The sequence below is a fragment of the Pogoniulus pusillus genome, chromosome 20 (genome assembly GCF_015220805.1).
Source record: "Pogoniulus pusillus isolate bPogPus1 chromosome 20, bPogPus1.pri, whole genome shotgun sequence".
NCBI classification, from domain to species: Eukaryota; Metazoa; Chordata; class Aves; order Piciformes; family Lybiidae; genus Pogoniulus; species Pogoniulus pusillus.
The window spans coordinates 1082543-1108631 of record NC_087283.1 but is presented as its reverse complement, the minus strand read 5'-3'; the positions used below and the strand labels follow the sequence as shown (position 1 = coordinate 1108631).

Sequence of the window (26089 nt, the reverse complement as noted above, 5' to 3'; positions counted from 1 at the left end):
TCTGTTAATAACCAACATTTTGGGGAGCTCTTTCCCTGGAGATTTGCCCAAAGCTCTGATATCTTTTTAAAATGCACGTGAACCTGAAGTTTCGGAAGCCTGAAACATCCTTCTCCCTTCAAGAAATAGTTTTGTGGCCCAAGACCCCTCAACGCAGGCAGTAACAAAACCAAATCATTTATAACAATTAAAGAAAAACACAAAAAGCTACATTTGGAGCTTCAGTTCTTGCTGTCCCATAACACAAAACACGAGGAAATTTGTCGTGAAGTGCAAAAAATAACAAGTCACAAAACTTGCTGTAATGGGAACTCATTGAGACAGAGACTCCACGAGATTCAAAAGGAGCCTCAGTGGTTAAATTCTTACCAGTGACACTCAAAGGTAATGATTTACTTGAGTAAAAATTATGGGGAATATACAAAAGTGCTGTGCCCCAGGTTTTTAACATTCAAAGCAGATTTAAGTTGAATAATGTAATATGTATAGCAGATTATTCATTACCTATGGGGTCTTCTACACCTTCCTCCAAAGCATCTACTGATGGCTTCTGTTCAAAACAAGACATTAGGCTAAAGTATATTAGCTGTACAATTCCCATACTCACACTGCACAACGTTTCTGCAGGGAGTCACAGTGATCCTGCTCTGAAATCACTGATAGATTTCAGCAAGCCTGTGCAGAGATGCATTCCAACACCCCTAATGGTGGCTTCCTAATGTGCACATCATTTACTCTCTTTATAGCAGGCAACTGCTTGGGGGTTGGGGGGAACCCAAGTGATGCAAACCTTCAAAGAGTCACAGATTACGTTGGTTGAAGGGGACCCCCAAAGGTCATCTTGTCCAACCCTTCTGCAGCCACCAGGGACACTTCCAACTAAAGCAGGCTGTCCAAGGTTGCATCGAGTCCGATTTTGAATGTCTCCAAGGAAGGGGTCTCAACCACAGCCCTGGGCAGCCTCTTCCATTACCCTCACTGCAGAACTTCCTCCTCATGTCCAACTAAATCTGCCCTGATCCAGTTCCAAACAGCTGTCCCTCATCCCATCGCCACAGGCTCTTCTAAACAGTCCTTTCCCATCCTTCCTATAGGTCCCCTTTAGATACTGAAATGCAGCTCTAAGGTCTCCCTGGAACCTTCTTTTCTTCAGACTAAAGAAGAAAGCCTGTCTTCATAGCAGAGATGCTCCAGCCCTCTGATCATCTTCATGGCTTCCTTTGGACCCACTCCAGCAGGTTGATGCCTCTCTTCTTTCACCAGAGCAGAGTGGCAGACTCACCTCTCTCGACCTGTTGGCCACCTTGCTGCAGAGCAGCCAGCACTGTCGCTGTTCTTTCCTTGGACACACAACGGCTTCAGATCCCAAAGAACATGGCCTGGCTTCTCGGCCATTGTATTTGGGCTCCCATGTGTTTCACACAGCTTCAGGCTGCACTGACACCCTGCTGTGGGTATGTCTGACATGCACAGTCTCTCCCAAAATTATTTCTGCTCCTTCTAGGGTATCCTGATGGGGCAGGGCATACACATGGAGGAGAAGGCCAATTTCATCCTTCCTAAGAACTTCATATTTCCATGCTTCAGTTACCAGCCCACAGAATGCCTGCAATGCTAACACTTTACATGAACAGTAACTAGTTAATTAACATTTCTCACAGTCCTGAAACCCCAGATTAATGGTGCTCTGGAGTATAAAGACAAAATATTATTTCACTGAGCAGCTGCCATTGGAAAAGCTCCCTGCCTACAGCTTTAGTCAAACTCTGCAAGAGGAGAGCAATTTCCCTTTTGTCATGTTAGGGCTTCTTGTCTCCGCTGAGATGCAGGCGTACCTAAATCATGTGTTGGAGAGCACCACAGCTCCCGCTGGTTGTACAAGCAGGGAAGCCCAAGCCAGCAGCAGAATCCCACACTTGAGGGAGGTGTTGTTTCAAGAGTTACCTTTGCAAGATACATTTGCCGGATTTAGAAAGTGTGTCACCGCGCTACTTCTATCAGCACAGAAACAAAGATCTCCTCTTCAGTTAACTGCTTTTGCTAAAGTTCCCCAGCCACAGCATCTCCATAATGCCTTGGTTCTAACAAAGATTGCTCTTTTTTGTTATGTGAAACGATTACTGGCTCCTAGTTCAACATCACAGGACCCTAAGGATCATCTGGTCCAGCATGATTTGTTCTGGCAGCATGGGAACACCTTCACCCTGGGCACAATTCCTCTGTGCAGAGCAGATTTTAACAAGGCAGGAAATTCGTTGCTGCTTTACCATTCTGTTATATCAAACACTGCAGAAAACAAGAGAGCCCTTTTGAATAGTGAGCAAGGAACTAGGAAGGTTCAGAATGGCCACTGCTACAGGAATCAGAGCTTTTCATTGTGGTCAAGAACACTTCCGCAGGACAAAATCGCTTCAGACAGATAGGTCGCTTGAGGCTAAAATTTCACAGTCACTTTGCAGTTGTGCCATAAACGTGACCGTGGGAACACAGCTGCACACGATGAGCACCGATGCCTTCAGTGGCAGTAAAGCCAGGCCCCACGCAATGGTCGCTTTCGGCTGCGGGTGGCACTGTGGAGCATCAGACTGCTGAGCTGGACTCCGCTTCGGCGCCCACGCAGAAATCTTTCTCTTTTCCAGGAGACCTCTGGCAGGAAAAGCAGGTGTCAGAAGCTTATAATTCAAGCCTCATGGACTGATTCAGCACACAGCATCGAGAAGGTGCCTGCACGGACAGCACAGGCTGCAGTGAAGGCTGAGGGCACGGTGGCACTGCCCCTTTCAGAGCAGCCCCGGTTTCTGCGCGGGCAGGACTGCCCTGCCATCGTCCAAGCTCCAGAGGCTGCAGAAAAGCAGCCCTGAGCCCCCGAGCACAGCCACTCTTGTGTACCCTAGAAAGCCAGCTGTGTGCAGAAAGCTCGTCTGTTTAATCGATACAGGCAGGGAAACAACCCTTCTAAGTACGTTTAGACGTTACACATAAACTTCACCTCATCTCTTGCCATTCAGGGGTTCTGTTCCTGTACAGGCAGAAGAGCTGAAGGGAGCTTTTCACTGTGAAAGGTGAGGAGAACACAATGGTTCCTCCTCTGATTTTGATCTTATCATTCGGTTTACAACTGCAATAAAGATCTCTTTATTTACTGTCTGTCAGCCTGGCCCATTTCATCTGGAGCTGCAGAGAGCAATGAGGTCCTTCTCAGCTTCCTCTTCAGTTTACACAATCCCAGCTCCCTCAGCCTCTTCTCACCAGACCTGTTCTCCAAACCCCTCACCAGCTTTGTTGCCCTTCTCTCTACCCATTCCAGCACCTCCATGTCTTTCTTATACTGCAGTGCCCCAAACTGGGCACAGTACTTGAGGTGCCCAGAGAGGTTGTGGAGTCTCTTTCTCTGCAGACTTTCAAAACCTGCCTGGATGCATTTCTGTGTGGACTATCTTGGGTGATCCTGCTTTGGCAGGAGGGTTGGACTTGATGGCCTCTGGAGGTCCCTTCCAACCTCTAATGTTCTGTTATTCTGTGCATCCTCACCAGTGCTGAGTGCAGGGGCAAGACCACTGCCCTGCTCCTGCTGGCCACACCATTTCTGTCATTAGCATTAATGGAAAAGTAACTATTACAACTAGATGCAACCATTGTTACAGAAATATTAGACATTGCATTTATTTTGCACATGTACTAGAGAGGGAGGTTCTTCCAACACACTGTTCTTTGCTTTGCCTCAGTGGATCAGGCTGCTGGGTTTGCACAGCCTGTTACTGCTGAGTGCTTGAAGCTGCCACAGCAACCTTTTGGCTCGAAGGTGGGAAGGGGACACTTGGTATCTAGCACCCAAAACAGTGAATTTTCTGCTTCTCAGCTCTTCCAACAGGACAGTTCAAACTGGACCTCCCTGAAAGACCAGGACAATTTGTCCATCCAGGGGATTACTCAAAGTACCTATAAATGAATGGCCAATTCTACAGGAGCTGTGCTGATGGATTTCCTGTCCCTCATCCTTCCCCAACAGACAAGGCCAGACATGCAGAGATGTGGTGCTGAGGAACACAGCTTTGCACCAGCCTTGGCACTTAGCTAATGGTTGGACTCGATGATCTGAGAGAGCTTTTCCAACCAAGCCAATTCTGTGGTTCTGTAATTCAGGGCAAACACCATCTGAGTCCAGATTGTGTACATGTCACAGTGGAAATGGCTCAACACAGACTCTTTAGCTGAGAGACTTTGGCTTCCAAAAGCACACATTCTTTCAGCCACAGGGTCTGATCTGCTCCTGAGAAGTTTGCTGCCCATCTCAGCAGCTGAACCAAGCTCTCAGAGTTTATTCTTTAAGATATGTTGCTACTTTCAATGTTCATTGGTGCTGCAGTGAACAGCAGACACATCTGAGGGTCTGGAATTTGCAGCATCCAACAGGAGGCGACTTTAATGGTTTGGGGCATGTGCACATTAATCCAAAGTTCTAGCAAATTCCCTCTGCGTGACTTTTCCATTGTAAGTCAAGTCCCCAGTGGGAAGCAAAGGCAGCTTGCAAGTACCATTCACACGTAATTCTTGGCAGCTGACCCACTAAAGTAGAGTTTTGAGACTTGCGCTCTGCACTGCTATCATCTCTGTGACTAGTTTCCTTCCTCCCTTCTCAGTGGGGCTCCTGCTGGGAATGTAACACACATCTCGGGAGTAAGCAGTGATGTGCCAGCCTGCATCTGCTACAAAGCAGCCTAAAAATAAACCCCAGTTGGACAATGCCGTTTGGTGTACAGCAGCACGCAGGCTAGGAACGTAAACCAGGCTGTCAGCAAAGAGAAATGGTTGTTCAGTTACATGCCAAACAAATCTGGGGGTCTTAAAACCCCCAAGAAACCGTCCTTTGATATTCATTTACCAGCTTAATCTCCCAAGATCTATCGGCATTGCGGTTTAATGAATTTGCATCAGTGCAGGCATAATGAGAATGTCTCATCAAAATCTAGCATTAATATTTTAAGACATCAGCTCCTCTTGCAGCTTCCTGCAGTTCAGGGAAGTTCTCTGGACACGTAACTTTTGGGTTAGGAGATGTCTACCCTTCGGGTTGACATTTTTCCTTCTGCATATCAGAGAAGTCAAATTCCTTTGCCTGTATCCCTCTTTGAAATCCCAGTTCAACAGCAAAGACAAAGATCTATGTGCCACTTGTTGTTCATTCTGCAGATTCTGCCTGAAATACCTGCCTGTATTTTTTTGCTTGCTTGTGTGTGTTGTCAGCCTCCCGAATTTGAAAGTGTATGGTCATATGGAGGGCACAGCTGCCTGTGATGTGAATAATGACAGGCTCCTAAATGACAGCTACAACTTTGTCTCTCATCCTTCCTGCTACCATGGATTTTGCAGGGAGAAAGCTCTCCAGATCTTTGCATTTCTGAGGTTTTCAAATTCCTCTGGAACTGGATGTTGAGGATATTTACAAATACAAATTGCTGACCCTGAAACAGATGCCTGCAATTATTTTATGTGAGATAGGAGTGGAATTAGACAGAGTAGAATCACCTTAACTGCAGGTCCTGGGCCTTTTATGAGTTCTCTGTGTAAATGGATCCCAATGCAAGATCAGCACCCTTGGTTTTGAAATCACTAAGTAAAAACATGACCAAGCTAACAGGCTTTAAATATTGTTTGTCACTGCTACTACAGATAGGGCTGGAAATCCCCAGACTACATGTGTAGTGCTGTGCAAGTGGAAAAGTGAGCTTTACAAAGGTTTCTGGTTATATATTTTAGGAAAGACTACCACAGTCTCTTAAAAACATAGGTTATAAATCCACTACAGATTGGCTTCGCTCTTATTATGAACTCAGCCGGCTTGCCAATTTCACATGCAGAAAACCCAGGGCAGACACTGTCCTAAAGTACTGCAAGCCTCATTTTCTCAGGGAGCCACAATTCCTAGAATTGGGAGACAAAGCAAAACATGATGCTATGTGGAGCTTGCAGTCACAGAGCATGGAGCCACGTGGAGCTTGCTGTCACAGAACATGGAGCTACATGGAGCTTGCAGTCACAGAACATGGAGCTACATGGAGCTTGCAGTCACAGAACATGGAGCTACATGGAGCTTGCAATCAGAAGGCCGAAATCAGCAACTCTGAAGACAGTCAGCATGTTATTTAATCCATGTGAGGAGAAAAAAACCCACTACTCCTGTCAGGAACAAATGTGTCTAATCCTTGAATCCTACTTTTCTGCAGTGGTCATTGGTGTCACACTGTGTACACAGTCAGAAGTTTGTTGGCTGGCACAGGGGTCAGGCTGACACGCTTGGGGGCAGTTATTCCAGGAAACAGCAAATCATGTCACTTCAACAACTCGACAGATGATTTGTTCTCTACTAACAGTATAGAGTTGCTTGAGGAATAGATGGACATGTTGTGTATTTAAATTTCAGAGAACAACAGGAGAAGTCTCTCACTACTTTCATGCTTATTACCTGATACAGTCTCTACAACAGGTCAAAATATTCTCCAAATCTGTAGAGAAGATCCTTGACTCTGCATTGTGTTTCCTACTTAGAATGCTATTTATAAGCCTCGATGCTACTGCAGTTTATTTATCATCTTCTATTTGTAGCCCTTGGTGTGATGAACATCAAAGCTAAATAGGACAAACCTGCTCTGTGTATTTTTATTGATTCAGTCTTTGTACCGACAGGTAGTTACTTTCCTTCTCACGGTATCTGTGGTAACAATTAAAAGGGTGAGAAGTCCATGCATGTACATATGCATTTCTTGGCAAGTTTTAGGGCTGTGTTTGAGCTGGACCAAAACTACTGACAGGCAGCACTAGTGAAATGTCACAGCTGATGGGCTCATCGTCCTTTACTACCTTGAGTTTATACTGAAGCAGCACATAGCTTACTTAGAGGAAGCTAATAGGTTCCCTTACTAATTAATTTTTGTAATTTCCTATATGACTATGCATTTCAATCTCTTCTGATCTTTCTTCTTCTATGCTAAACCAAAGATCTGTCAACTACATCACCATGTCTGAAATATTGACCCACCAAAAGGGAGAAAGAACGTACTCTGTCTCCTGTTTTTTATTGCCTGCTCATCTTCCAACTATTGGAACTAAAAAGACCCTTGAGATGTACATAAAGTGTTGACAATAGTACTATCAAAGCTCTGAAAGAGCTCTGAAAGAGCTATTTCATATTATTTCTTCACTCTAACTCCTGGAATTCCAAAGGAAAGTTAACATGCAGAATCCAACAACAGAAAAACAACTGACGTAGGAAATTTGTATGACCTACAGATTGTTTCACTGCTCTCTTCTCTATCGGTAGCTGTTGGCTTGATATTCTGTGCCAAAAAGGATCTGAAGTAACCTTGATACTTGATTCATCAGTGTGAAATTTGAGAGAAAAAACCAGAAATGCACCTGTGGGTATTGTTCATCTGCTGCTTTGAATTATTTAGCAACACACACCCAAAGCAGAAAATCTTCCCCTCAAACCTCAGCTGTCAGTTGCTACCATAGGCCTGTTGTCTCATGGTCCCCTGTGCTGACAGATCTGACAGCCCACACAAGAGGTGCATGCTGCACGTGTGTAGTTCTTGTGGGACTGATGTTTTGTTCCCTGCCTCTCACACCAGCAGAGCTGTAGCTTTCCATACCTGCTTTGACAATTCTGCAGCAAGTGATTAAACGCCATGGGAAAGAGCTGGGAACCATGACTATCAGCTTCAGCAGTGCTACAGACAATTCACATTAATGACTGATTAATTCAGTCCTTTGGAGCCCAATGACAGCAGAGGGGCTGCCACGTGCCTCTTGAAACAAGGAGGACATAGAAACTGAGATGGGGATGCACAGAGCACCTTTGACTAGCCCACTCAGACATAAAAGGCATCTCTCTGCCTTGCGTGCCCTGACGCATTCGGAATACAGTGAAGGAACTAAAACCATTGTGGGATGCCAGAGAAATAACTTCTGCTAGCCCTAAAACTTCAAGAAAATGAATACTCAGCCAAGGAATTTCTGAGCTGTGAAAAAGACAACAGCAGAGTGAGCCATAAACCTCATGAGAGCTGCTCCTGCATCCTTGGCACGCATCCAAGCAGGGCAGGATGTTCACATCTAATAATACAGCTGGTTGTGTACCATTTTGGCTGGGGAAGTTTAAAAAGCAGCTACACAAACAAACCACCACTGGGCACTGCAGCCGGTTTGGTTTAGTTATGAGGAGAGTGGGCTGCTCAAACTTGGTGCCAGACTTATCAAGGAGAACCAGGTCTGGGTGGTGGACCACAAGGCAAGCAAACCAAAGGCACTCTTGGCAGAGGCTGCAGAGAAAGTCTGAATGCACCAGAAGCCGGCTAGACAAATGAGAAGCCAGCAGCTGGCACTGAGGTCAGCTATGCTGGCTTTCCTGCTGGAGCCAGAGCAAAAGGGGCCTCAGCCAACCCAGCACTGCTTGCTGCACTGGTCCCTTGGAAAACAGACAAGACTGGGTTGCCAAGTTTTGGTAGAGAAGTGCCACTCTTCACTGTCAACATCCTGAATATCTTCCCAAGCATAGGACAGACAGGTGGCCACAGCTCTATCGTGGCCAAAGACTAGCTCATAGGCATCTCACATTTCATGATGTCACCAGGAGACCTGGACTGGTTTGGACACGACATCCAAAAGAGGCTCTGTATTGAGTGGTTTAGCAAGACTCATTTATGAAGGAAGCTTTGTCAGTCTCATATTTTGTTGTTCCTGAGAAATGCCTTCCTGTAAAGGGATTACAGAAATCCCAATCCCAGTCAGGGCCCTTGAGTATTTCTGTAATTAATGAAGAAGCTCTACAAACCCCCCTGGTTCATTCACATCCCATAGCTACATCAGATCACAGCTCTATCTGCTGCTCTCCTCTCTGTTATCCAGCAATTTAGCAAAGGTTCCACCATGAAATACTGGCTTATATGTGTTACCCTCCTATTCAACCTACTTTCATAATTCTCTGTTCTCCATTACAAAATCACTCCTTATTTGGCACTTTGCCACAGTACAAAATAATCTGTGTAGGCAAAAGGTAGTAACAGTACCAGTGAGGCAGCTGAAATGAAGTTGCCTTTGTTACAGTGCCCTAACAGAAGCACTGGGGCCCCTGTCCAGCCCCTGTGCAGCAATCCTGGCTTGCAGGAGCTACCCGATGGAAGTTCTTCAGGCTCCTTTCTAGACCACTTAAGCTGCCTATATGTATTTATAAATATATATAACTTTCTGTGTATTTATAGAGACATAAATAATCTGTGCTTATGGATGTTTGACTTCTACTGAAGAGATCAATCCCATCATCTTGCAGTGCTGGGTTGAAGGTTGGACTAGATGCCCTAGAAAGTCTCTCCCAAACAAAGACATTCTGTGATTCTGTGAAAATCCACTGTTCATAAGTTCATGCTTAGTACAGCCTACTGAAATAAAAAATTGTATGTCCAACACAAGACTCTTACAGAAAGAAAGCACAATTCTGTTCTCTGAACCATAGATAACACTTCACTGCAACCAGTGGTACAAGGGCAAACAAACCAAACATTGTTTGGCAGGTAGCCTCTAATTTCAAACAGTTAGCAGAAGGGACACCATTTTTCTGTGCCTGCTCATAGATGTTCTGGAATGAATTCCAAATAGTGTTTCAGTTTTTAAACGGTGTTTACACTCCATTCTGCTAGAAGCACTAAGTACCCAATTAATAAGTTGGGTCAATTGCATAGAATTCCCTTTAACTCTTAGTGACAACCTTACAATAGAATATACTCAAATGCCATATTCATTCCTAAGTAAAGTAAACAAACCCAAACCTAGTTCTCATTCACACATTTACAGCTCATCTGCTTGAGAACAACCTCCTGAGATCTTGTGTTACAAAATGTCAGCAACAGTTCCTGGTGTCTCACAAATGTGCTCTCAACACCTCCGTATTTGCTGCATGCTTTGAGCAGTTCTAAGGAAACTGCTAATGGCAACCTAACAACGGGTTTGTATTCATTTGTTCCTCATCAGACAGTTGGGTTTGGTTGTTTGGTTTGGGTTTTTTTGTTTAATCTAAATACTTCTCCAGTAGTTTGCTGGCCACCTAAAGTCTTTTAGTGCGGCTGGCTGAGAAGTGCGTTTCTGTGGTTTTGCAAGCTGATTGCTTTTGGTGAAAGTTTTCAGGAAAACAAGCAAATTGAGATGCCAGGCATCTGAATCACCAGGTATTAAAACGAGCAAACAAAAAAACCCCAAACCATACACATATGTTTAAGTAGATGACTTCTTAAAGCAAGCCCATGAATGCCAACGACCATTTTGTGCATGCAGTCGGGAGCACTTGATTCCTGTGCCCATCTAGCTTTGCCTGGTCACATTTCAGCGCCTAGCCCTTGCTTTCAGCACGCCCAGAAGACAGTTTTTTAAGCAGAAGAGCAAGTTGAAAGCAAGCACATCTCCTTCATCTCTGCACTAGGGACACGGACACGAGAAATACCTGACATTCCTCCTCTGCCTGTAAACAAAACCGGACTGCAGGCAGTCATGACCATATGCCACTCCTACAAAACATTCCCACTCCTGGGCTACTTTTTGCAAAGGTTATTTGCTGTCAATCAAGTGACAAGTTCTGCTTATAATAATGGTGATGACATCAGACCTGTAGAAGGGAAGATAAGTGCGGGGAGTCTAAATATATAAAGCAGAAGGTCATGGGACACATCCAACGTCAGTTGGAGTCGATGGCCTCCATTCACTCCCAGCAAAACCAGACTGCTCTCTGTAGGATTAAGAGGTTTTAACCAACGTATTTGTTTTCTCTATAGCCAGCATCACTGGCTGGCAGCCTAGGATTTTCTAAGGTGACCTGGATCTTTGATTTGTCTGACAAGAAAAGGTGATTGTCCCTATTTTTATTTTTAGGTGGCCATATATAGTCAGTGAGATTCATTCTGTTCAAAGTGGGAGTTGTCTGGTGGAGGTAAGGGGCAAGAATTTTTCCGAAGAGCAGGCTGGGGGCTGTAGCCAGGGACATTTTTTCCCACTTTGGTAGTGTTTACAAAGAAGCTGGGCAAGAGGCCAGTTCTCATTTTAAGCCTCAGGTTGGGCCACAATGGCTGGTCAGTGTACTGAGGGGTATAAAGCATAGGTCAGCAGCTTTCCTGTCAGGCAGCAAATAACTAAATTTCACTTGTCTGAAATAGGATTTCAGTTGTCCAGGGCTACAGGACAAAAGGACTGTTCTCACCCTGACAGCTGGAATGGATGATCTGTGAAATGTATTTTTAGAAGTCTTATTTGCCTACGTGTATGCCTGCATTGTCAAACATTCAGACAGTTAGGCTACAGGCCACAAGGACTGTGACACACTGTACAAATCCTGTGAGCTACCCAGAGCCAAACCTGCAGTTTCAATACTTGCCACCCTCCAACTGCAACTATTCACTCCAAATACTAGCGTAACACTACTGCTGTTCTCCACGTGCATCAGCACACTACACTTTTACAGCAATTTGTAACCACAAAGGGAAAAATCACTGCTAATCCAACAGGACATCAGTGATCAAATCTGTTTTCCAAAGTCAGCCTGGTTTGCTCCACATTTCCTTTTCCTGAAAACATCTCTATTGGGTTAACAGGAGCAACCACCTCCTGTAAATTTAGCTTTTCCCTTTAACAAGACCACACTCTGGAGGGATTTTATTACTAACCTTCATCCTCCTAATCTCACCCCACACCTTGCTGGTACGCATATCCTGATTAACATCTGCACACGGCTATTGTGCCAGTGCTGCCTGTTTTCCCAGCTAATGATCTCTTCCTCCTTCATCTTATGACATCAGGTAGCACTCACAATACATTTCAGAGCTGGTTTCCTCTCTCTCTAAACAGCACTGTTACATTTCTTTGTTTAAACAGTACACTGGTTTCCTTCCCTTCCTGTCAAAGGAGGTCTTGGGAAGCACTTTCCACATGTACATGATGTCTATAGGAAAATCACAGTTATAACTGAATACATCTGCTCTCTGCTCATTCACAGATGCCTTCACTAAGTACTTCATCAAACTGCCATCCTGCAAAATATTTAGAATCCAAAGTTTAAAAAACAGAGCATTGTAAGCACTTAGAATTATTTGAATGTAGTGTGTCACACTAGAAACCTACACTACATATTCTTAAGAGTTTCCTCTTTACTCTCCATTGGTTATTCTGGACTCCTGCTGAATTGAGTGATTTCATGCCCGGTTCATGTTCAGAAGTGTGAACTTCCTATTTATTTCTCAGTCTGTCTGAAATTCCTGCCATCTGGTTAAGACATACTAGCTTTAAGGCTAGGATTTTTACCAGTCTTCTGTGTCCTCTTAATCTATAAGCTTAATCTGTAATAAATTTCAAATCAAGTGCCTGCTCTTTACAGACAGTTATGTGGTAGAAGTTGTTATACAGCACTATAAAAAAAAAACCCACATAAATAAATCCAGCAAGTAAAAAGAAATTAAGCTTATTGTAACTCTGTTGTTAAGTGTTGACAGAACCAAATCCTGCACAGATCCACTGAACACAATTAAATGGCTAGGATGACAAAACAGGGAGCAGATGTGGACACCTCCTGAGAGCGTGGAACAACCTATTTCTGTGTTGGGCTGAGCTGTAAGGGCAGGCAGGCCTGGAGAACAAGTGTTTGTTCACGAGTCAGGGTGGTTGGTGCAGTTTGGGTAAAACTGCATGTTGGTGAAGCACACAGCATGGTCAGAAGTTCTGGGGGATGGCCATCAGCTGCTGCAATATAACTTGCCAGCTGTTCATCGAGGTAGGAGAATCATGTAATGTTGTAACCACTGCATCACCTCTTCATATGACCAAGAAGTGCAAGGTGTGTAAATGGAGAGCAGAAATGCTTCTGGAGATCAGAACAGTTTGCAGGTGGGCAATGTCTGGCTCACCAGAGGTTCTAGACTTCTTTTAGGACAGGCCTGAACTGGACACGCAACCTGTGAGGGGTAATGTTTGCCTTAGTAACTCCTGATGGTGTACTTCTCCCTACAGCAGTCCCCAGCACAGCTCTGCATGGGCTGTGGGACACAATCTCAGCACAAGAGCAAGACAACAGCTCCTGGAGAGCTGCTTGCAGCTAATACACTCCAAACTGGCCACCCTGCTTCCCAGGGTCAGGAAACAGAAATATCCCTAAACATACGTGTCTGTTTCTGCATGCTAATCTCTCTTTCATTTCTTAACCTCCCCAAGTGGCAAAACTGGAAACCAGGAGGTGTTCAGTGGGCTTTTTTGGGTTACTTTTAAGGTGCAGCCTCAGTGTTCGGCCTGCGAGTAAGAAAAATCATGCCGGCCTTTGCTTTTCTTTCCCTCTTCACCTTCAGCTCCTTCTGGCTTCCTTTACACTCAGTTTTCCATTTCATACCTATACTTCAAGGCAAGGGGGTTGGAACTAGATGATCTTTAAGGTTCCTACTAACACAAGCCATTCTCTGATTCCTTCCAAGCAAAATCTCATCAGAATACTACCATTCAGTCAAAAGCAGGAAAAAAAAGAAAGGGAAAGGGGGAGGAGGAAGGGGCGAAAGGAAGAAAGAAGGAAGAAAGGTACTTTCTACAGCCCTTTTTTGCACTCTTCCAGTACAACGAATACTCCACCATCCCTCTCTCTTGACGGAGCCAACAACATGACAGCCTTCTGTTCCCTTGTGTGCTTTCCAAGTATTTTCCAGGTATCTCTTAATTTGAGGACTACATTTACTAGGAAGAGACATGCTTGGTAGACATGCAAGAATCAGGGAAGTTCAGAGAGAATACACTGATGAGAAGCCCAGTCTGCCAGCAACCATCTGTTACAGAGAAGGAAACAAAGCCACAGATTGCTCCTAGGCAGCTCCCCGCAGACACTACTTGAGGACTATTTCTAGCCTGTGGCTAGAAGGTGTCCAGTAAATTGACAATTTCACTTCTTCCCACAGAGTTTTCTGATTAGCACTACTCAAACTGGTGGAAATTACTGTTATTTTCACTTTATTAGTATCATATCCGAGTGTGTGGGTTTGGGTTTCTTTCTGTGTGTGTGTGGATTAGAGCCAGATGATGAGATGCTGAGCTCTGCTGACAAAATTTCTGGTCACATAAATCCCAACAGTTTTAAGCTACTCTATAACTGTTACACATTAACTTACTTTCTGACTTCTACCAACATTTCCACACATTATTAAATGCTTGTTCCATTTAAAATGCAAAATTCTAGGTAAGACTGGGAAATACAAATAAATGGACTACTTTCTATTAAGAAACACAGGATTAACAGAAGACTATTTCTATGAAAATGGTATAAAATGGACCCCATTAATGTTAAAAGATAACAAACCAGCCCAAATTCACACAGCAAAGCCACCACAGGCCAGGCCTGCTGCTGAACGATTCCTAAGGCTGGCAGCAGCAGGACAATTATGTCCAAGGGATCAACCGGAGATAGTTTGTGCGTATTTTACCTAGTTCCCGGATAAATTCATTTGACATCAGTGCTGGATTCTGCAGTTTCTACAGCTGATTGAAGAGCAATACGGCACTTTGCCGGTGCCATCTTCATCACGAATTGCCCTCCCGAGGCAGGACACCGCACCCGACTGCAAAACACAGAATGAGAAACCCCATTATTTTAAGCACATGCATAATATCCACTGATTACTTTTTCCCCTTCACACCTTTTCCTCTGCCTGGCCGTCCCTCGCCTTCGCTCCCCTGCAGCCCCCGCGGCCGGCGCCCGTCCCGGCCGGTCCCGGTCACCTCCCGAGTGCGACTACCCGAGTCTCAATCCCGTACCCGCCTCGCTTCACCCTCCCGCCCCAAGGGACCCGCGATGCCGCCGCCGCTGCCCGCTCTCTCCTCCACCTCCCCGTCGCCCCCTGCCCTTCCCTCACCCTCAGCCGGCTGCCGCCCGCCCTCTCCCGCCTTCCCCTTCCCGCTGTCACTCGCGGCTCCGCCCGCCCCCTCGCCCGGCCCCTCCCCGGCGCCCGGCGGAGGAGCCGCCGTTTCCGGAGTACACAGAGCGGGGCTGGCGGCGCGGCGGGGGCTGTCGCAGGCAGGTGAGTGACCGCCGCCGCACTCCTGCTCCGGCCGCTTGGCCTTCCACCGGCGAGGGCTGTCCCCGGCCGCTACTGGCGGGTGGCCGCCCGCAGCTCTGCAGCTCAGAGCGGCGGGGCCCTGGCGGTCCGAGCCACCGGGCTGGCATGGACGGCGTTACCGCCGTTCCTCCCTCCCCGGGCGCTGAGGGGACGGGGCGCGGCGGAGGGCAGGGGGCGCCCAGCGGCCGCTTGGGAGAGCGCCCTGGGGGCGCGGCGAGGGGCACCGGCAGGGGCCGGGGCTGGGAGGAGCCGCCGGCGGCGCCTGCGAGGAGCTCCGGCCGGTGGGAGGGCGGTGACGGTGCCCCAGGGCGCGGCCCGAGGGTTGTCGCCGCGTTCCCTCGGTGCGCCCGGGCCGGCCCGGTGGTGGCGAGGGGAGCCTTGGCGCGGGTGCGCAGCCCGCGGCGGTGGCGACGCTGCGGCCGCCCCTCCTCCCTGTTCCCGCCGCCGTGACCCGTGTGCGGGCAACCCGGGGAGCGCGGCTGAGACTGCGCCTGCGGGAATTCCTGCGCACCTTCCTGCTAAATAGTGACCCGCGGCCGCCCGGGGCGCCAGCCCGCCCCGGCCTGGCCCGCCGGCAGGACCCCTCCGCCAGGGCCCCGCCTCGGGCTGCGCGCCGCTGCCCTCAGCCAGGCGCTGCCGGCGGCAACGCGGCCCCGCGGGTCCTGAGGGCCTCCCGGGCCGTGCCGGTGGGACTCACCCCTCGGAGGGGGCTGCATTGGCGTCCTCCCGAAAGCGTTCCCCGTCACGGTGCCCGCCCCTGGGTTTTCTTCGTCCTTCGCTAGCCCGGAGGCCTGCGGGCAGGAGTTGTCTGCGTTTTGGCGGCCACTGCAGTAGGCTGAGTTCACCTGATGCACTGAAGTGCTGCTTCTTGTTGCCCAGCCTGATGTTCGGTGCCTTGTGTGTGTACGGTGACCGCAGGCAGAAGAGGGCAACTCATTTGGGTCACAGCTTCAAACTTTGCTGGTACATCTCTGCCTGTCCCTGCTCCAGAGGTTTGGTCGTTCGGATGGGGAGGAAGTGGTGCAGGTGTGTATTTGTCAGGTGGGTGTTTGCTTAGAAATTCGAGGGAAGAGAAGAGATCTTACTTGTTCTATGAGAGGTGATGGTCCTCATTACATGCATAAATCGGCTGATGCCATGACTGGTTTTCTAGAGGAGCAAATGTCTGAGTGTCCTGAGGAGTGGTGATGTCAGTCCTGTGGAGCTGCCATAAACTGCTTGGCCTTCAGAGCCCTCAGCTTCTGGCTGGAGCCACACACAGCTGGCAAAAGGCTGAGGCTCAGTCCCCAAAGTAGCACTGATCTTGTACCCATGGGCTGCTGGAGATGCTCAAATCAAGAGGTTGGGAAAAAATGGCTGTGGATTTTAATGATGCTATTTCTTGATGTTTCTGTTCCCTCCTCTGAGTGCTGTCTTGGAAGGGGGCAGGGATGCTCTTGAAGAACTGATGTTTTCTGTGGGCAACAGGTGGCTGAAGCTCCTGTGGTATGGTCCCCTTCCCTCACCTCTTTGAGGCATATGTGGGGCGTGTGTAGGTCCCAGCCACAGGAGGGTTTGCGTGTGCATCTCATGGCATCAGAAGCATTGGCCCATCTGGTATGGCTCTACAGCTACCTGGAAGGAGGTTGGACTGAGATAGGGATTAGTCTCTTCTCCCTAGTATCAGGTGATAGAATGAAATTGTGCTGGGGGAGCTAGGTCGAAGATTAGGAAAAATTTCTTTGCTGGAAGAGTGGTCAGGGTTTGGAACAGGCTGCCCAGAGAGGTGGTGGAGTCACCGTGCCTGAAGGTGTTCAAGAAACCTGTGGACATGGCACTTTGCAACCTGCTTTAATGGCCATGGTGGTGTTTGGTTGATGGCCGGCCTCGATGACCTTAGAGATCTCTTCCAGCCAAGACAGTTGTAGGTTCTCTGCTGTTTGTGTATCATGGCTATCAAGGTGATCTTGCACTTGGCCCGAGTCTTCTGCTATGCAGCACTTCTATAGAAGAGAAGCTGGACCCTTCTGTAAAATGCTATTTTTCCAAGGTTAAGGCTTGCAGAAGGTTCTGTTTTCTGCTCTGTATTTTTAAGAGGAAGGGCTTTCTAAGTTTCTAATCTGTGGTTGTGAAGACTTGTGTTTCAGGTCAGCATGCATTTCTGCTGACTCTTGGCGCCTTTGGGGTGTGAGGAGCAAGGCTGGAAGCGTCATGGAGCCACCACTTGCCACGCATCTGTGGTACTGCTGCCTTGGTCAGTGCAAGACAAAAATCCTTCTGTTAGTGATTCTCTTTCTGAATCGGGAGTTGCTATGGGGTGTTAGGAAACTGGATCTCATGCATACAGGGAATGGCTTTCTAGTCGAAGGGCTCTTAAAAGGCTCTTCCAGGATGCTGAAATTTGGTTAACAGGCAAACACTCTGTCGTAGAAAGTAACCTGAAAATACCTGCTACAGGTGTTTCAAAGAGAAGTCTGGGTTCCTTCCCCTTCTTAGGCATCAACCTGTGTAAAGTCTTTTTGTACTTGAATATTATTTGTCTGTGCTTGCTTTGTTTGGTTTTCATTTTTCCTTAAGTCTTCAACCTGGGAGCTTTCCCCCTCCACTTCTTCCTGCTGTTTGTTATTTTTCGGTGCCACTTCTTCCCGGGCACACAAATGACGTCCAGTTCTTCTCTGCAGCAAAAGCAACTCTGTTTTTGCTGTCCTCCAAGGAGTAAGCTGACTTCCTTTTATACCTGGTACTGACTAGTTTTAAGTGCTGCCACTTGCCTCTTACTACTCAAAACAGGGTTGTGCCAAGAGAATTGTGCTGCTGCTGCTGTTTATATAGTAGTGCTGTAATAGGAAAAGGCTTATTCTTGGTACAATGAATGCTGGTACACCAGAAATCCTGCTAATGATAGTGATTAATGGGTGCTGCTCAAAATAGCTATCACTGCTGATATGACTAATTGTGCCATGTGAAAAGAGCTCCTTTATTCCCAGTAATCTCAAGGTGTTTCTACAGTTTCAGAGAAATATCTGATATGTACAGACAGATAAATACACAGTGAGCTGTGGAACTTGCAGTGAAGTACAGCAGCTCTTTAGGAGCTTGCTGCTGTGCTGCAAAGCCACTGGGGGCTGAAAAATGAAGAATATCTTCTTGTGGTTACTGTAGGTAGATAGAATATTACTGCTGCAATTGGATGTTAGCCAGGGCACCACCCTACATCTTGCAAACAATGCCAGGGTATTGTTAGTAGCTATAGAAGGGGATTTGTATCGTACGTGAAAGATGACATTTCCAGCAGCATGGGTAACCTCATCACAACACACTGCTGGAGCGGGTTCAGAGGGCAACTGGCTCTGCTAGGCATGACAAAACTCATGTTCTAGCTGCTCTGGTCCTCTTAGAGCATAGTGATACATCTGGATGAGCATTTCTACACCTTCCCTTGGCCTTTGGGTAACCACAATATATTAGTGACATGCCGGAAGCAATCCTGTGCTTTCAGGACAATATCCTGTTCCAGGTTCTGTTTGGATATTGTGTATGGTGGCCGAGGGAATGCTGGGTGGTTATATGGGGACTGCAGAGCTAGAGGAGGTGCTGTTTCCTGATATCTGTAAAATCTGAAGTTCTGCCTGGTAGGATGAAAAAATGCTCTGAAAGTGAATTGTAGAATTTGTCAAAGTTGAGTTTCAAACTCACTGAGAAGAAGCAAGTAGTAGCTGTGTTTTGTTGTGCCTCTGGCTTGTGGGGGTTTCTTCTGCTGTTTGTGTACCTAAAGATAATTTTCTGGCAGGAGGGATTTAAACATTGAGCCCTTCTGCCTCCAAAGAAACCATTAAGATATGCATGTGCAGGAATAAGAGCTTGCATTTGTTTCACAAATAGTGCTTTGCAGGTTAATTCCTGATTTGGTCTGATCTGATCCCACTCTTCCGGGGTTCTGTGAGTAAACCGTTTTGATCCAGTCCTTGAATTTTGCCAAGACAGTAATTAAAGAAAAAAACCTTTTTGTTCTTTGAAACTCCAGAAAGATGATGGTGGTGTTATTGAGCTGTGTTCCACTGTGATATGCTCTAATGAGACAAGATGTGTTATTTTGAGTGCTGTGGTCCTGAAACACCAATTGTGTCTAATTCTGCTGCAATTAATGAAGAGTGTATAGGTTACTTAGGAGAATTTGGGGGAGCTTGATCTGTGTAGTTCTGTTGAGGGCAAACCTTGCATGAAGCAGACTGACTTCCAGGGAGCTGGATTGGAATGGTCTTGGAATATGACTAAAAGAAGGCTGTGTGTGTGAAAACAGCAGAATAGAAGGCCTAGAAATGCTCCTTGACCTTCAGAGAATGAAGTGGAATGTGAAATACTCCAGGTGTGGCTAGGGGAATCCTGAGATGTATGTGAGTGAAGGTCAGTGTGGGTGTATCTGAGGTGGGAGTAGCAGAGGCTCTGTTGAGCTGCTGGGCATGTTCCAGAGCCATTGCAGCAAGCTGAATGTTTTCCAGCTGCAGTGTTGCATACCATCAGTGGTACCTTGGCTTCAGACTACTGGGAACATACAGCAGCTTCTCAGGGCAAGGATCTATTTAGCTTTATTCATACAAGTTGGGTTTGGAATAGGATGGCCTAGGACGTTTCTCTGAAGAGCTGTTTTCACAAAGGAAACAAATATTCTCCCTTCTAAGGAAAGCTCTCCCGGGAGAGCATGGGAGGCTCTAACAGGAGAATGTGGTAGCACTGTGTGCTGGTTTGAAGCTAGCTAGAATGTTTTGCTGAGAAGAACTAGATTACAGGCTGTGAAAGAGAAACAATGGTGATGTCTACTTCACTCATGGGCTTGCTGAGATGTATAAGAACAAGTGTATAAACATAGATAAGGGAGTCGCTCTCTGTCTGGCCTCTGGGCTGCATCTCTCTAACCTCACCTTCCATCTCTCTGATTAATCCACTTGCTTCCTAACCCCCCTGGCCAACCCTCCATTCTTCCTTGGGCACAAGGCAATGTCTGGGGTAAGGTAGAGAGAGAGGGGTGGGAGGTGGAAGGGCAGCTGGGGACTCAGGTTTCTAGGAGGGGTGTTGAGTTTCCATATTACCTTTTACCTTGTCTATTTCTGTCTATAGCTGTGTATATTGTAAATATCTGCTTGTATATTGTGCTAAGCTGTAAATATAAAGCTTCATTCAATTTCCTGAGCTGGCTGAGTCTAGTCTGGGTGATTTCTGAAGTGTGGGGGGGGTGGGTAACACCCAAACCATCACACACTGGTAGATGGAACCTTTGCTTGGTTAGTTAAGAACTAAACCAAAAACTTACAGATTTTGCTGTAAAGAGCTGTCCATGCTTTTAAAAACAATTTATAATCCTGTGTGGTATTTACTGTTAGGGTCACATCAGAGAAAATAGTTCCCTAGAAAACATCTTTACCTCCCTAAATTGCAACCAGTTCCTGCTTCTGTTGTTAGTAGAATTTAGTGCTTGAAATGACTTGTTTTCTGGTTTAGGCTTGCTAGTTGTTCATTGTCTTCCAGCATAGCTGTATTCCTTCTTTGGGGGCTTTTGTTCCTTGCTTTTCTAAGTGGCTAAGGTTTTTTTGGTCGGTGTGACTTTGTTTTATCCAGCCACTTCAGTGGGGCACTTGTCGGATGCTGCTGCTTTCTGGTGTTTCTGTACGATGGCATTGCAGGAGAGAGATGATGTGGAAAATGGCAGCAGAAAGATCCCTCAGCTACCTAAGGTTTGGCTATTCTGATTTTGTTGGTTTTCGTTTTTTCCCCTGTCACTACATGTGGTATGAGGGAACATGTCAGCTGTTTAATGTAACTGTTGTTTAATAACAGTATGGAAGGTGTGATTCTTGCTTAGCTGTGCTCTCAGAGTTGACATTTAAATGGTACTGATTCCTCACAGGCTTCGCGCAGCAGGTTCTGCAGTCCGGGAATGGAACAATGCTCATCACCTTCAACACTTTCTGAGTGCAAGAGAAAGTTTGTTTCCCTGGGTAGAAATAGTATTTAACTTTGATTCTTTAATGCTTTATTCTGGCATGCTGTATCTTGGGAACTTTAAAGCAGTGTATGGAATGTGTTGGAGAGGAGAGGGAAGGAGAAGAGTAGGAAGAAAAAACTGTGATGGTTATTTTCTCCTCTTCTCTACAGCGTGATTCATTCATGTGTGAGGTAGCTAGCAATGAAATGTATCTTTAGTCCTGTCAGGAACTGAGTGGTTTTACTTTCCCAAGTAAAGTTACCACCTTGCTGTGGTAACTTAGTGTGTTAGTGAGTTTCTGGATGGTGTTGGGAATTGCTCTGGATTTACTGAGGTAAATTTAATGTCCTTTGAAGCATGTCCACGTGGTCTGTGTGATACCAGGATATTCAGAGCAGTGTTCGTAGGTATTTTTGTTTGTTTATGAAGGTAGAGCTTCCTGCTCTTCTGTACAGATGACAGCATTTGGCTGATTGTGCCAGAGCAGAGAAGAGAGTCCCAGCACAAGAGCTTCCTCAGAAAAAGGTAAAGCACCTGAATGTCTACAGCTCACATTCCAGAGACGTCTGGAGGTCTTCTAAGTGTTTCTTCTTGAGAGTCTGTGTGAGATAATATTTGAGAATGTTTATTAAATATCATTGAAACTGCCAGTCTCATCCAGAAGAAGTTAGACATTGTTTTTATGTGGCCCAACATAAAACACAAGTGGTGAAACCCAGCAAAAGCTATGGTGGTTAGAAAGGACAGACACAGAAACACTCTTTTGTCACCCTCACAGCTCGAATTAAAGATTGAGTGTCAAAAGGGGAAGATCCCTTCTGATAAAGGTAATTCTGTGCCGTACTCCAAAAGATTTGGGGAGCATAATCTCTTTCCTTTGGGTATTTCAAACATGTTCTCTGAATGCAGTTTGCAAGTCTTGCAGCAGATGCTATTATATGGAGGTAGGAAGAATGCAAGGAGGAAAAGGCAACTTAAGAATTGCATTCTTCCAGATCTAGTTGTTTTTCTGCATTCATCTTCCAGTATCACTTCAGTACAGCATGAGTTCCTTGTCTCCAAATGGTTTTGAAGAGAAGCCGCTGAAGTTTTGATGAAGAGCAGGGTAGGTTAGCTAAAAATTAAACTTCCTACATTAATGCAAGTGGAAGTGGACTTCAGTTCTGTGACTTATTTTTGTTAAGAGAATTCCATGCTGGTGGAGACTGTGGAGTGCTGGGAGGAAATGCCAGTTATTAGAACAAAACACTGAGGGGGAAAAAAAGCACATTTCCTGCTATTTGGAATGTACTTGGGTCTATTAACTGTTGGAAGAGTTCTTGCTCAGACAGCTTCCAGTCTGTCTGTCGTGTGTTGCTTTTAGGAAGAGAATGAAAACATTTTCTCTCAAGAAATCTTATTAGATCTCATAATAAACTCCTTTGTGTAAACATTGCAATAATTTCCAGAGCAACAGATTGTGATCTCAAATTCAGCACTTTGAACTTGTTTCAGGTCAAAGGAGGAGTGAGTGTTGTAAAGTTTGAGACAACTCAGTACGAAATAACTTTGGTAACTGGCAAGCTTCATGAAAAATTTAACCATCAGTTTAACCTGAGTGTGTTCAGAAGTCCTTAGCAAAAGCATTGTGCACATCTGAACTACCAGTCCTAGTCTAAACGTTCTCTTCTATCTAATACTGGATCTTGAAATAGTAGTTTGGGCCATGGGGCAGCCTATGGTTGAGTTTGGCAGCCTTTGGCCAAATGCACTCAACTGTTCTGTCCATGTGGAGAAGTGGCCCATCCAACCTGTGCTGTTTGGAAGTTAATCTGCTGCTTGCTTTTGTGGTTAGAAAAGATTGTGCTCTGGTTAAGGGAAATCTTTGGCTCTGCAGATGTTGCTGGACATGAAATCTGCTGAAAACCACTAATGATACATTTTTGTTTTTATATAGGAATGCTACATTTTTGTGGTGATGGATTGGTATGATAGAGTAAATCTGTAGTTGACACATGGGATTTAGGGGAAGGGTTTTTTTGGGGGAAAGTGCATTTTCTTCCTTTGAAGATGGCAGGAAAAGAGTTGTTGGTGTTGTGGTGTTCTTTTTTTTTTCCAATTTAGTTTCCAGAACAGCTGGATTTTAGGAGGTTTAATTCTGTGAATGTCTAATACAGTCAGACAAAAGAATAACAGACTGTGATTTGCCTCTTAATGTTTCCTCTGAGCACATGTTAAAAGATCGTAGCTCTTCTCTCTGCCTCCTCTTTCACTGTCTTGGTGACCATGAGGGTTGCAGAGGTGCCCTTCAAATCTCCCTTTAAAGCATCAGGCGTGGTTTTCACACTGAATCTCTAATGCCATTTAGGTGGTTACTAGTCAGATGTCAGAGCTACTACTGCACACCCTTTAATAATGTCTTTGATTCTGGACACTCCTGAAGAGTATGCTTTACTTGGACACCTTGTTGAACTGGATGCCATGGCTTACAGAATTCAGAGCTCACGCTTGAATAGCTCCCCTGCCTTTAAAGGCACAGTATGTTAAGTTGAACTTGCTCTCAGAGAGCTGCACAGTTAGTTGCTCGTGTGTTGTACATTGACATGTGGGGGATTGGTGATAATCCAGTGTGTTTTTGAACTAAACTTCTCAAGTCAGTTTCTGAGAAAATATCTACAGTAGCATGCTGCTTCTGGTCTCTTCAGAATCATCCTTAGCCTTGTGTGCTTCTCCATCCCTTGCACTTTAGGGGTTTCTCTTGTTTCACCCCTTTTGCTGTTTCTGTTCCATTTGAAAAGACTTTTATGTCCCTCAACTTGGTGCAGAAATGGAGAAGACTACTGCTAAAATGGCTGTTAAGTTGTGGTTGGTTTGTTGCTTTTCCTGAGACACTCACATAGTGATGGCCTTTCCAGCCTCCCAGTGCCGCCAAGGCATGCTTTGATCAGTTTGATACAGTCTGGTGTGACTGATAGATGAAGATGCATCCTGAGAGAGGAGAAGATTGTCTTTCAGTCAGTGGCTTTTTACTGTAAAGTTGTGTCTGTATTTTGTTCTGAAGTTGCTTTAGCACAGATGAGGTAGTTTCTTTTAAAAAATGGTTGTGGTTTCAGGGAAATGATAACCTTGTGTCTTCCTTGCACATGCTCTCTGATATATGCTGTGCCAGGGTGTGAGTTGCTCTGCTGTGTTGGTTGTTTTTCACTGCACGTTAAGCCATGTATCAAGAAAAAGCAGGGTAAGTATAGTTTATGAAATTCTCTATACTGCATAATTATGCTCTCTTTTCTCCTAACATAAGGTTTTCTAAGTGGTACAGTCCTCGTAATTACAAGTGCAGATAGGGATGTGTGTTGTGTTTTGATTTAGTGGTTCGGTATGTTGAGGAGCAAATTATAATATGAATGCAGGGCATCTTATGTGCTGTGGCTGTGCTAAATATTTCTCTGCTGCATGAATCCTAGCATGAGCGGAGTTAACCTGGTGTGATTTGGAACAGTTGACTTGGAACAAATGTCGTTCAGCTGTGAATAGTGATGGCAGTGCTTGGTTGCATGCAGAAAACCTGACCCTGCCTGCAAGCACTGTTGACTTAGTGGACTTCTTATCCCTTATTTAGCTGTCTCCAGTGGTTTGTGTTGAGATGGTTTTCTTTTTTTGTCACACCATCCACATAAAGGCAATGAGCTATGGGTCACTGGCAGATGGCATTTTAGTGACAAGGAGGTGTTGTGAGGGCCAGTGCTCCGTCTGAAATGGTCTAAACTTGCTGATCTCAAAGGTAACACATTGAGGGGGGGGAAGGAGGAGTAATTGCAGCTGTAGAATATCCCTAGGAGGAAAAGCATCTGATCTTTTCACTCGCATCCTGTGTGGAGGTGGTGCCTCAGCTTGGCCTGGTGGGAAGCTGGAGGTTGTGCGGCAGGTACTTGTGGCTTACTCACACTTACCTGGGAATGCCTCTCCTTCTGCTCTCTGCTTTGCGTGTTTGTTTGCTTTGCTCTCTTCAAAGGATTTGGTTTCTTGTTAAATACCTTCTTATTGAAGACTTTGGTGAGAAACATAGCAAAGCAACTACTCATAAACTCAGTGAGTAATCACTGAGATTACTCACTGTAATGTTTTAGAATTAGCAAATAATTAGGTTAAAAACTTTCCATTCACCTATGAATAGCAAGCTTAAATCTGACAGGAATGAAGATAAAGTGCTCGGGTCTTTACAGTATTGGCATGCGGTGAGAAGCTGCATGCCACAAGGTTTTTTCAGTGGTGTTTTCCAGTAGCTCTCTTTAAGAGACATGCTAGCATAGATCGCTTCATGTAACGCTGACATTGTTTCTGTTAGGAGCGAGTGGGGACCATTTCTGACCAATAAAAATCCTCTGTATTGTCCAAAACACGAACAAAGAAATGCCTGCATAAATGGAGTCTGTTTCAGCTTCCGAGGCGATGAACAGCCAGCGCAGTCACCTGAAAGATACAAAAAGCAGCCAGGGAAGGATTTTCTGTTCCAAACAGAATGCGTTAGCTGTGAGGGAAGACAAGCCTCCATTTTGCAAGTGGCTATACTGTTTAGAATTCCTTGTTGATATGCATACAGCAAAGCAAAAGGCAGCAGAATGCCTTCCTCCTGCCACTTGAAAGCCCTAAGATACAGTTTAATCTCAGTTCTGAATACTATCAGATTGATGTACTGTAATGAAAAGCATCAATTTTATTGTCAAGCCCAGAGTGGTCCAGTGTTCGTTATGCTGTTGAACCGGGTCACATTCTTTGCTCCCTGTGATAATATGGGGCTTTTCCCTTCTACTTTTCCTGCCTTTTTTTCCCCCCTTTTTCCCTGCTCTACACAGTAATTCCCATTTCAGACTGTCCTGTTGGGATGCGTTGCACAGTGGGGATTGGAATGCTATCTGAAAGGTGGGGAGAGGAAATCTGCCGTGCTGAAAATGCGAAAGATTTCCTGTTGTTGTAAGCTCAGTTTGGGTTGAGCAGTGGTGCCCAGGCAGCTGGAGTGCTGCTTCAGTCTTCT

The 26089-nt window shown here is 45.7% G+C and overlaps 2 protein-coding genes across 5 annotated transcripts in view; one reads left to right on the top strand and one right to left on the bottom strand.

Annotated features, from left to right (window-relative positions):
- Nucleotides 1–13993: 13993 nt before the first annotated feature.
- LOC135184168 (basic salivary proline-rich protein 2-like) lies at nucleotides 13994–16690 on the bottom strand. The gene is made up of 4 exons (XM_064159753.1): nucleotides 16625–16690; nucleotides 15683–15910; nucleotides 15039–15610; nucleotides 13994–14621 (listed from the first exon to the last, which is right to left on the bottom strand). The coding sequence occupies exons 1-4, from the start codon at nucleotides 16688–16690 to the stop codon at nucleotides 14504–14506; spliced, it is 984 nt and encodes a 327-aa protein (XP_064015823.1). The 3' UTR covers nucleotides 13994–14503.
- Nucleotides 14993–26089, top strand: part of GARRE1 (granule associated Rac and RHOG effector 1) — a 54286-nt gene continuing 43189 nt past the window's right edge. For 2 of the 4 annotated variants that reach the window (XM_064159894.1, XM_064159893.1), the window contains exon 1: nucleotides 15764–16145. The gene's annotated coding sequence lies outside the window, so the exon portion shown is untranslated. Of the gene's footprint in view, nucleotides 15081–15763; nucleotides 16146–24815; nucleotides 24839–26089 lie in introns of those variants that run through there. The other 2 variants (XM_064159892.1, XM_064159895.1) reach the window with 2 other exon arrangements.

What these genes read in the sequence shown, in the direction of transcription:
- LOC135184168 (XM_064159753.1), bottom strand. Translation starts at nt 16,690, where the DNA reads ATGAGATGCACACGCAAACCCTCCTGTGGCTGGGACCTACACACGCCC. An exon ending in CCCACATATGCCTCAAAGAG is followed by an intron (nt 15,911 to 16,624) that starts GTGAGGGAAGGG and finishes TCCTGCCCGCAG; the next exon opens with GCCTCCGGGCTAGCGAAGGA. An exon ending in GGGTCCTGCCGGCGGGCCAG is followed by an intron (nt 15,611 to 15,682) that starts GCCGGGGCGGGC and finishes GAATTCCCGCAG; the next exon opens with GCGCAGTCTCAGCCGCGCTC.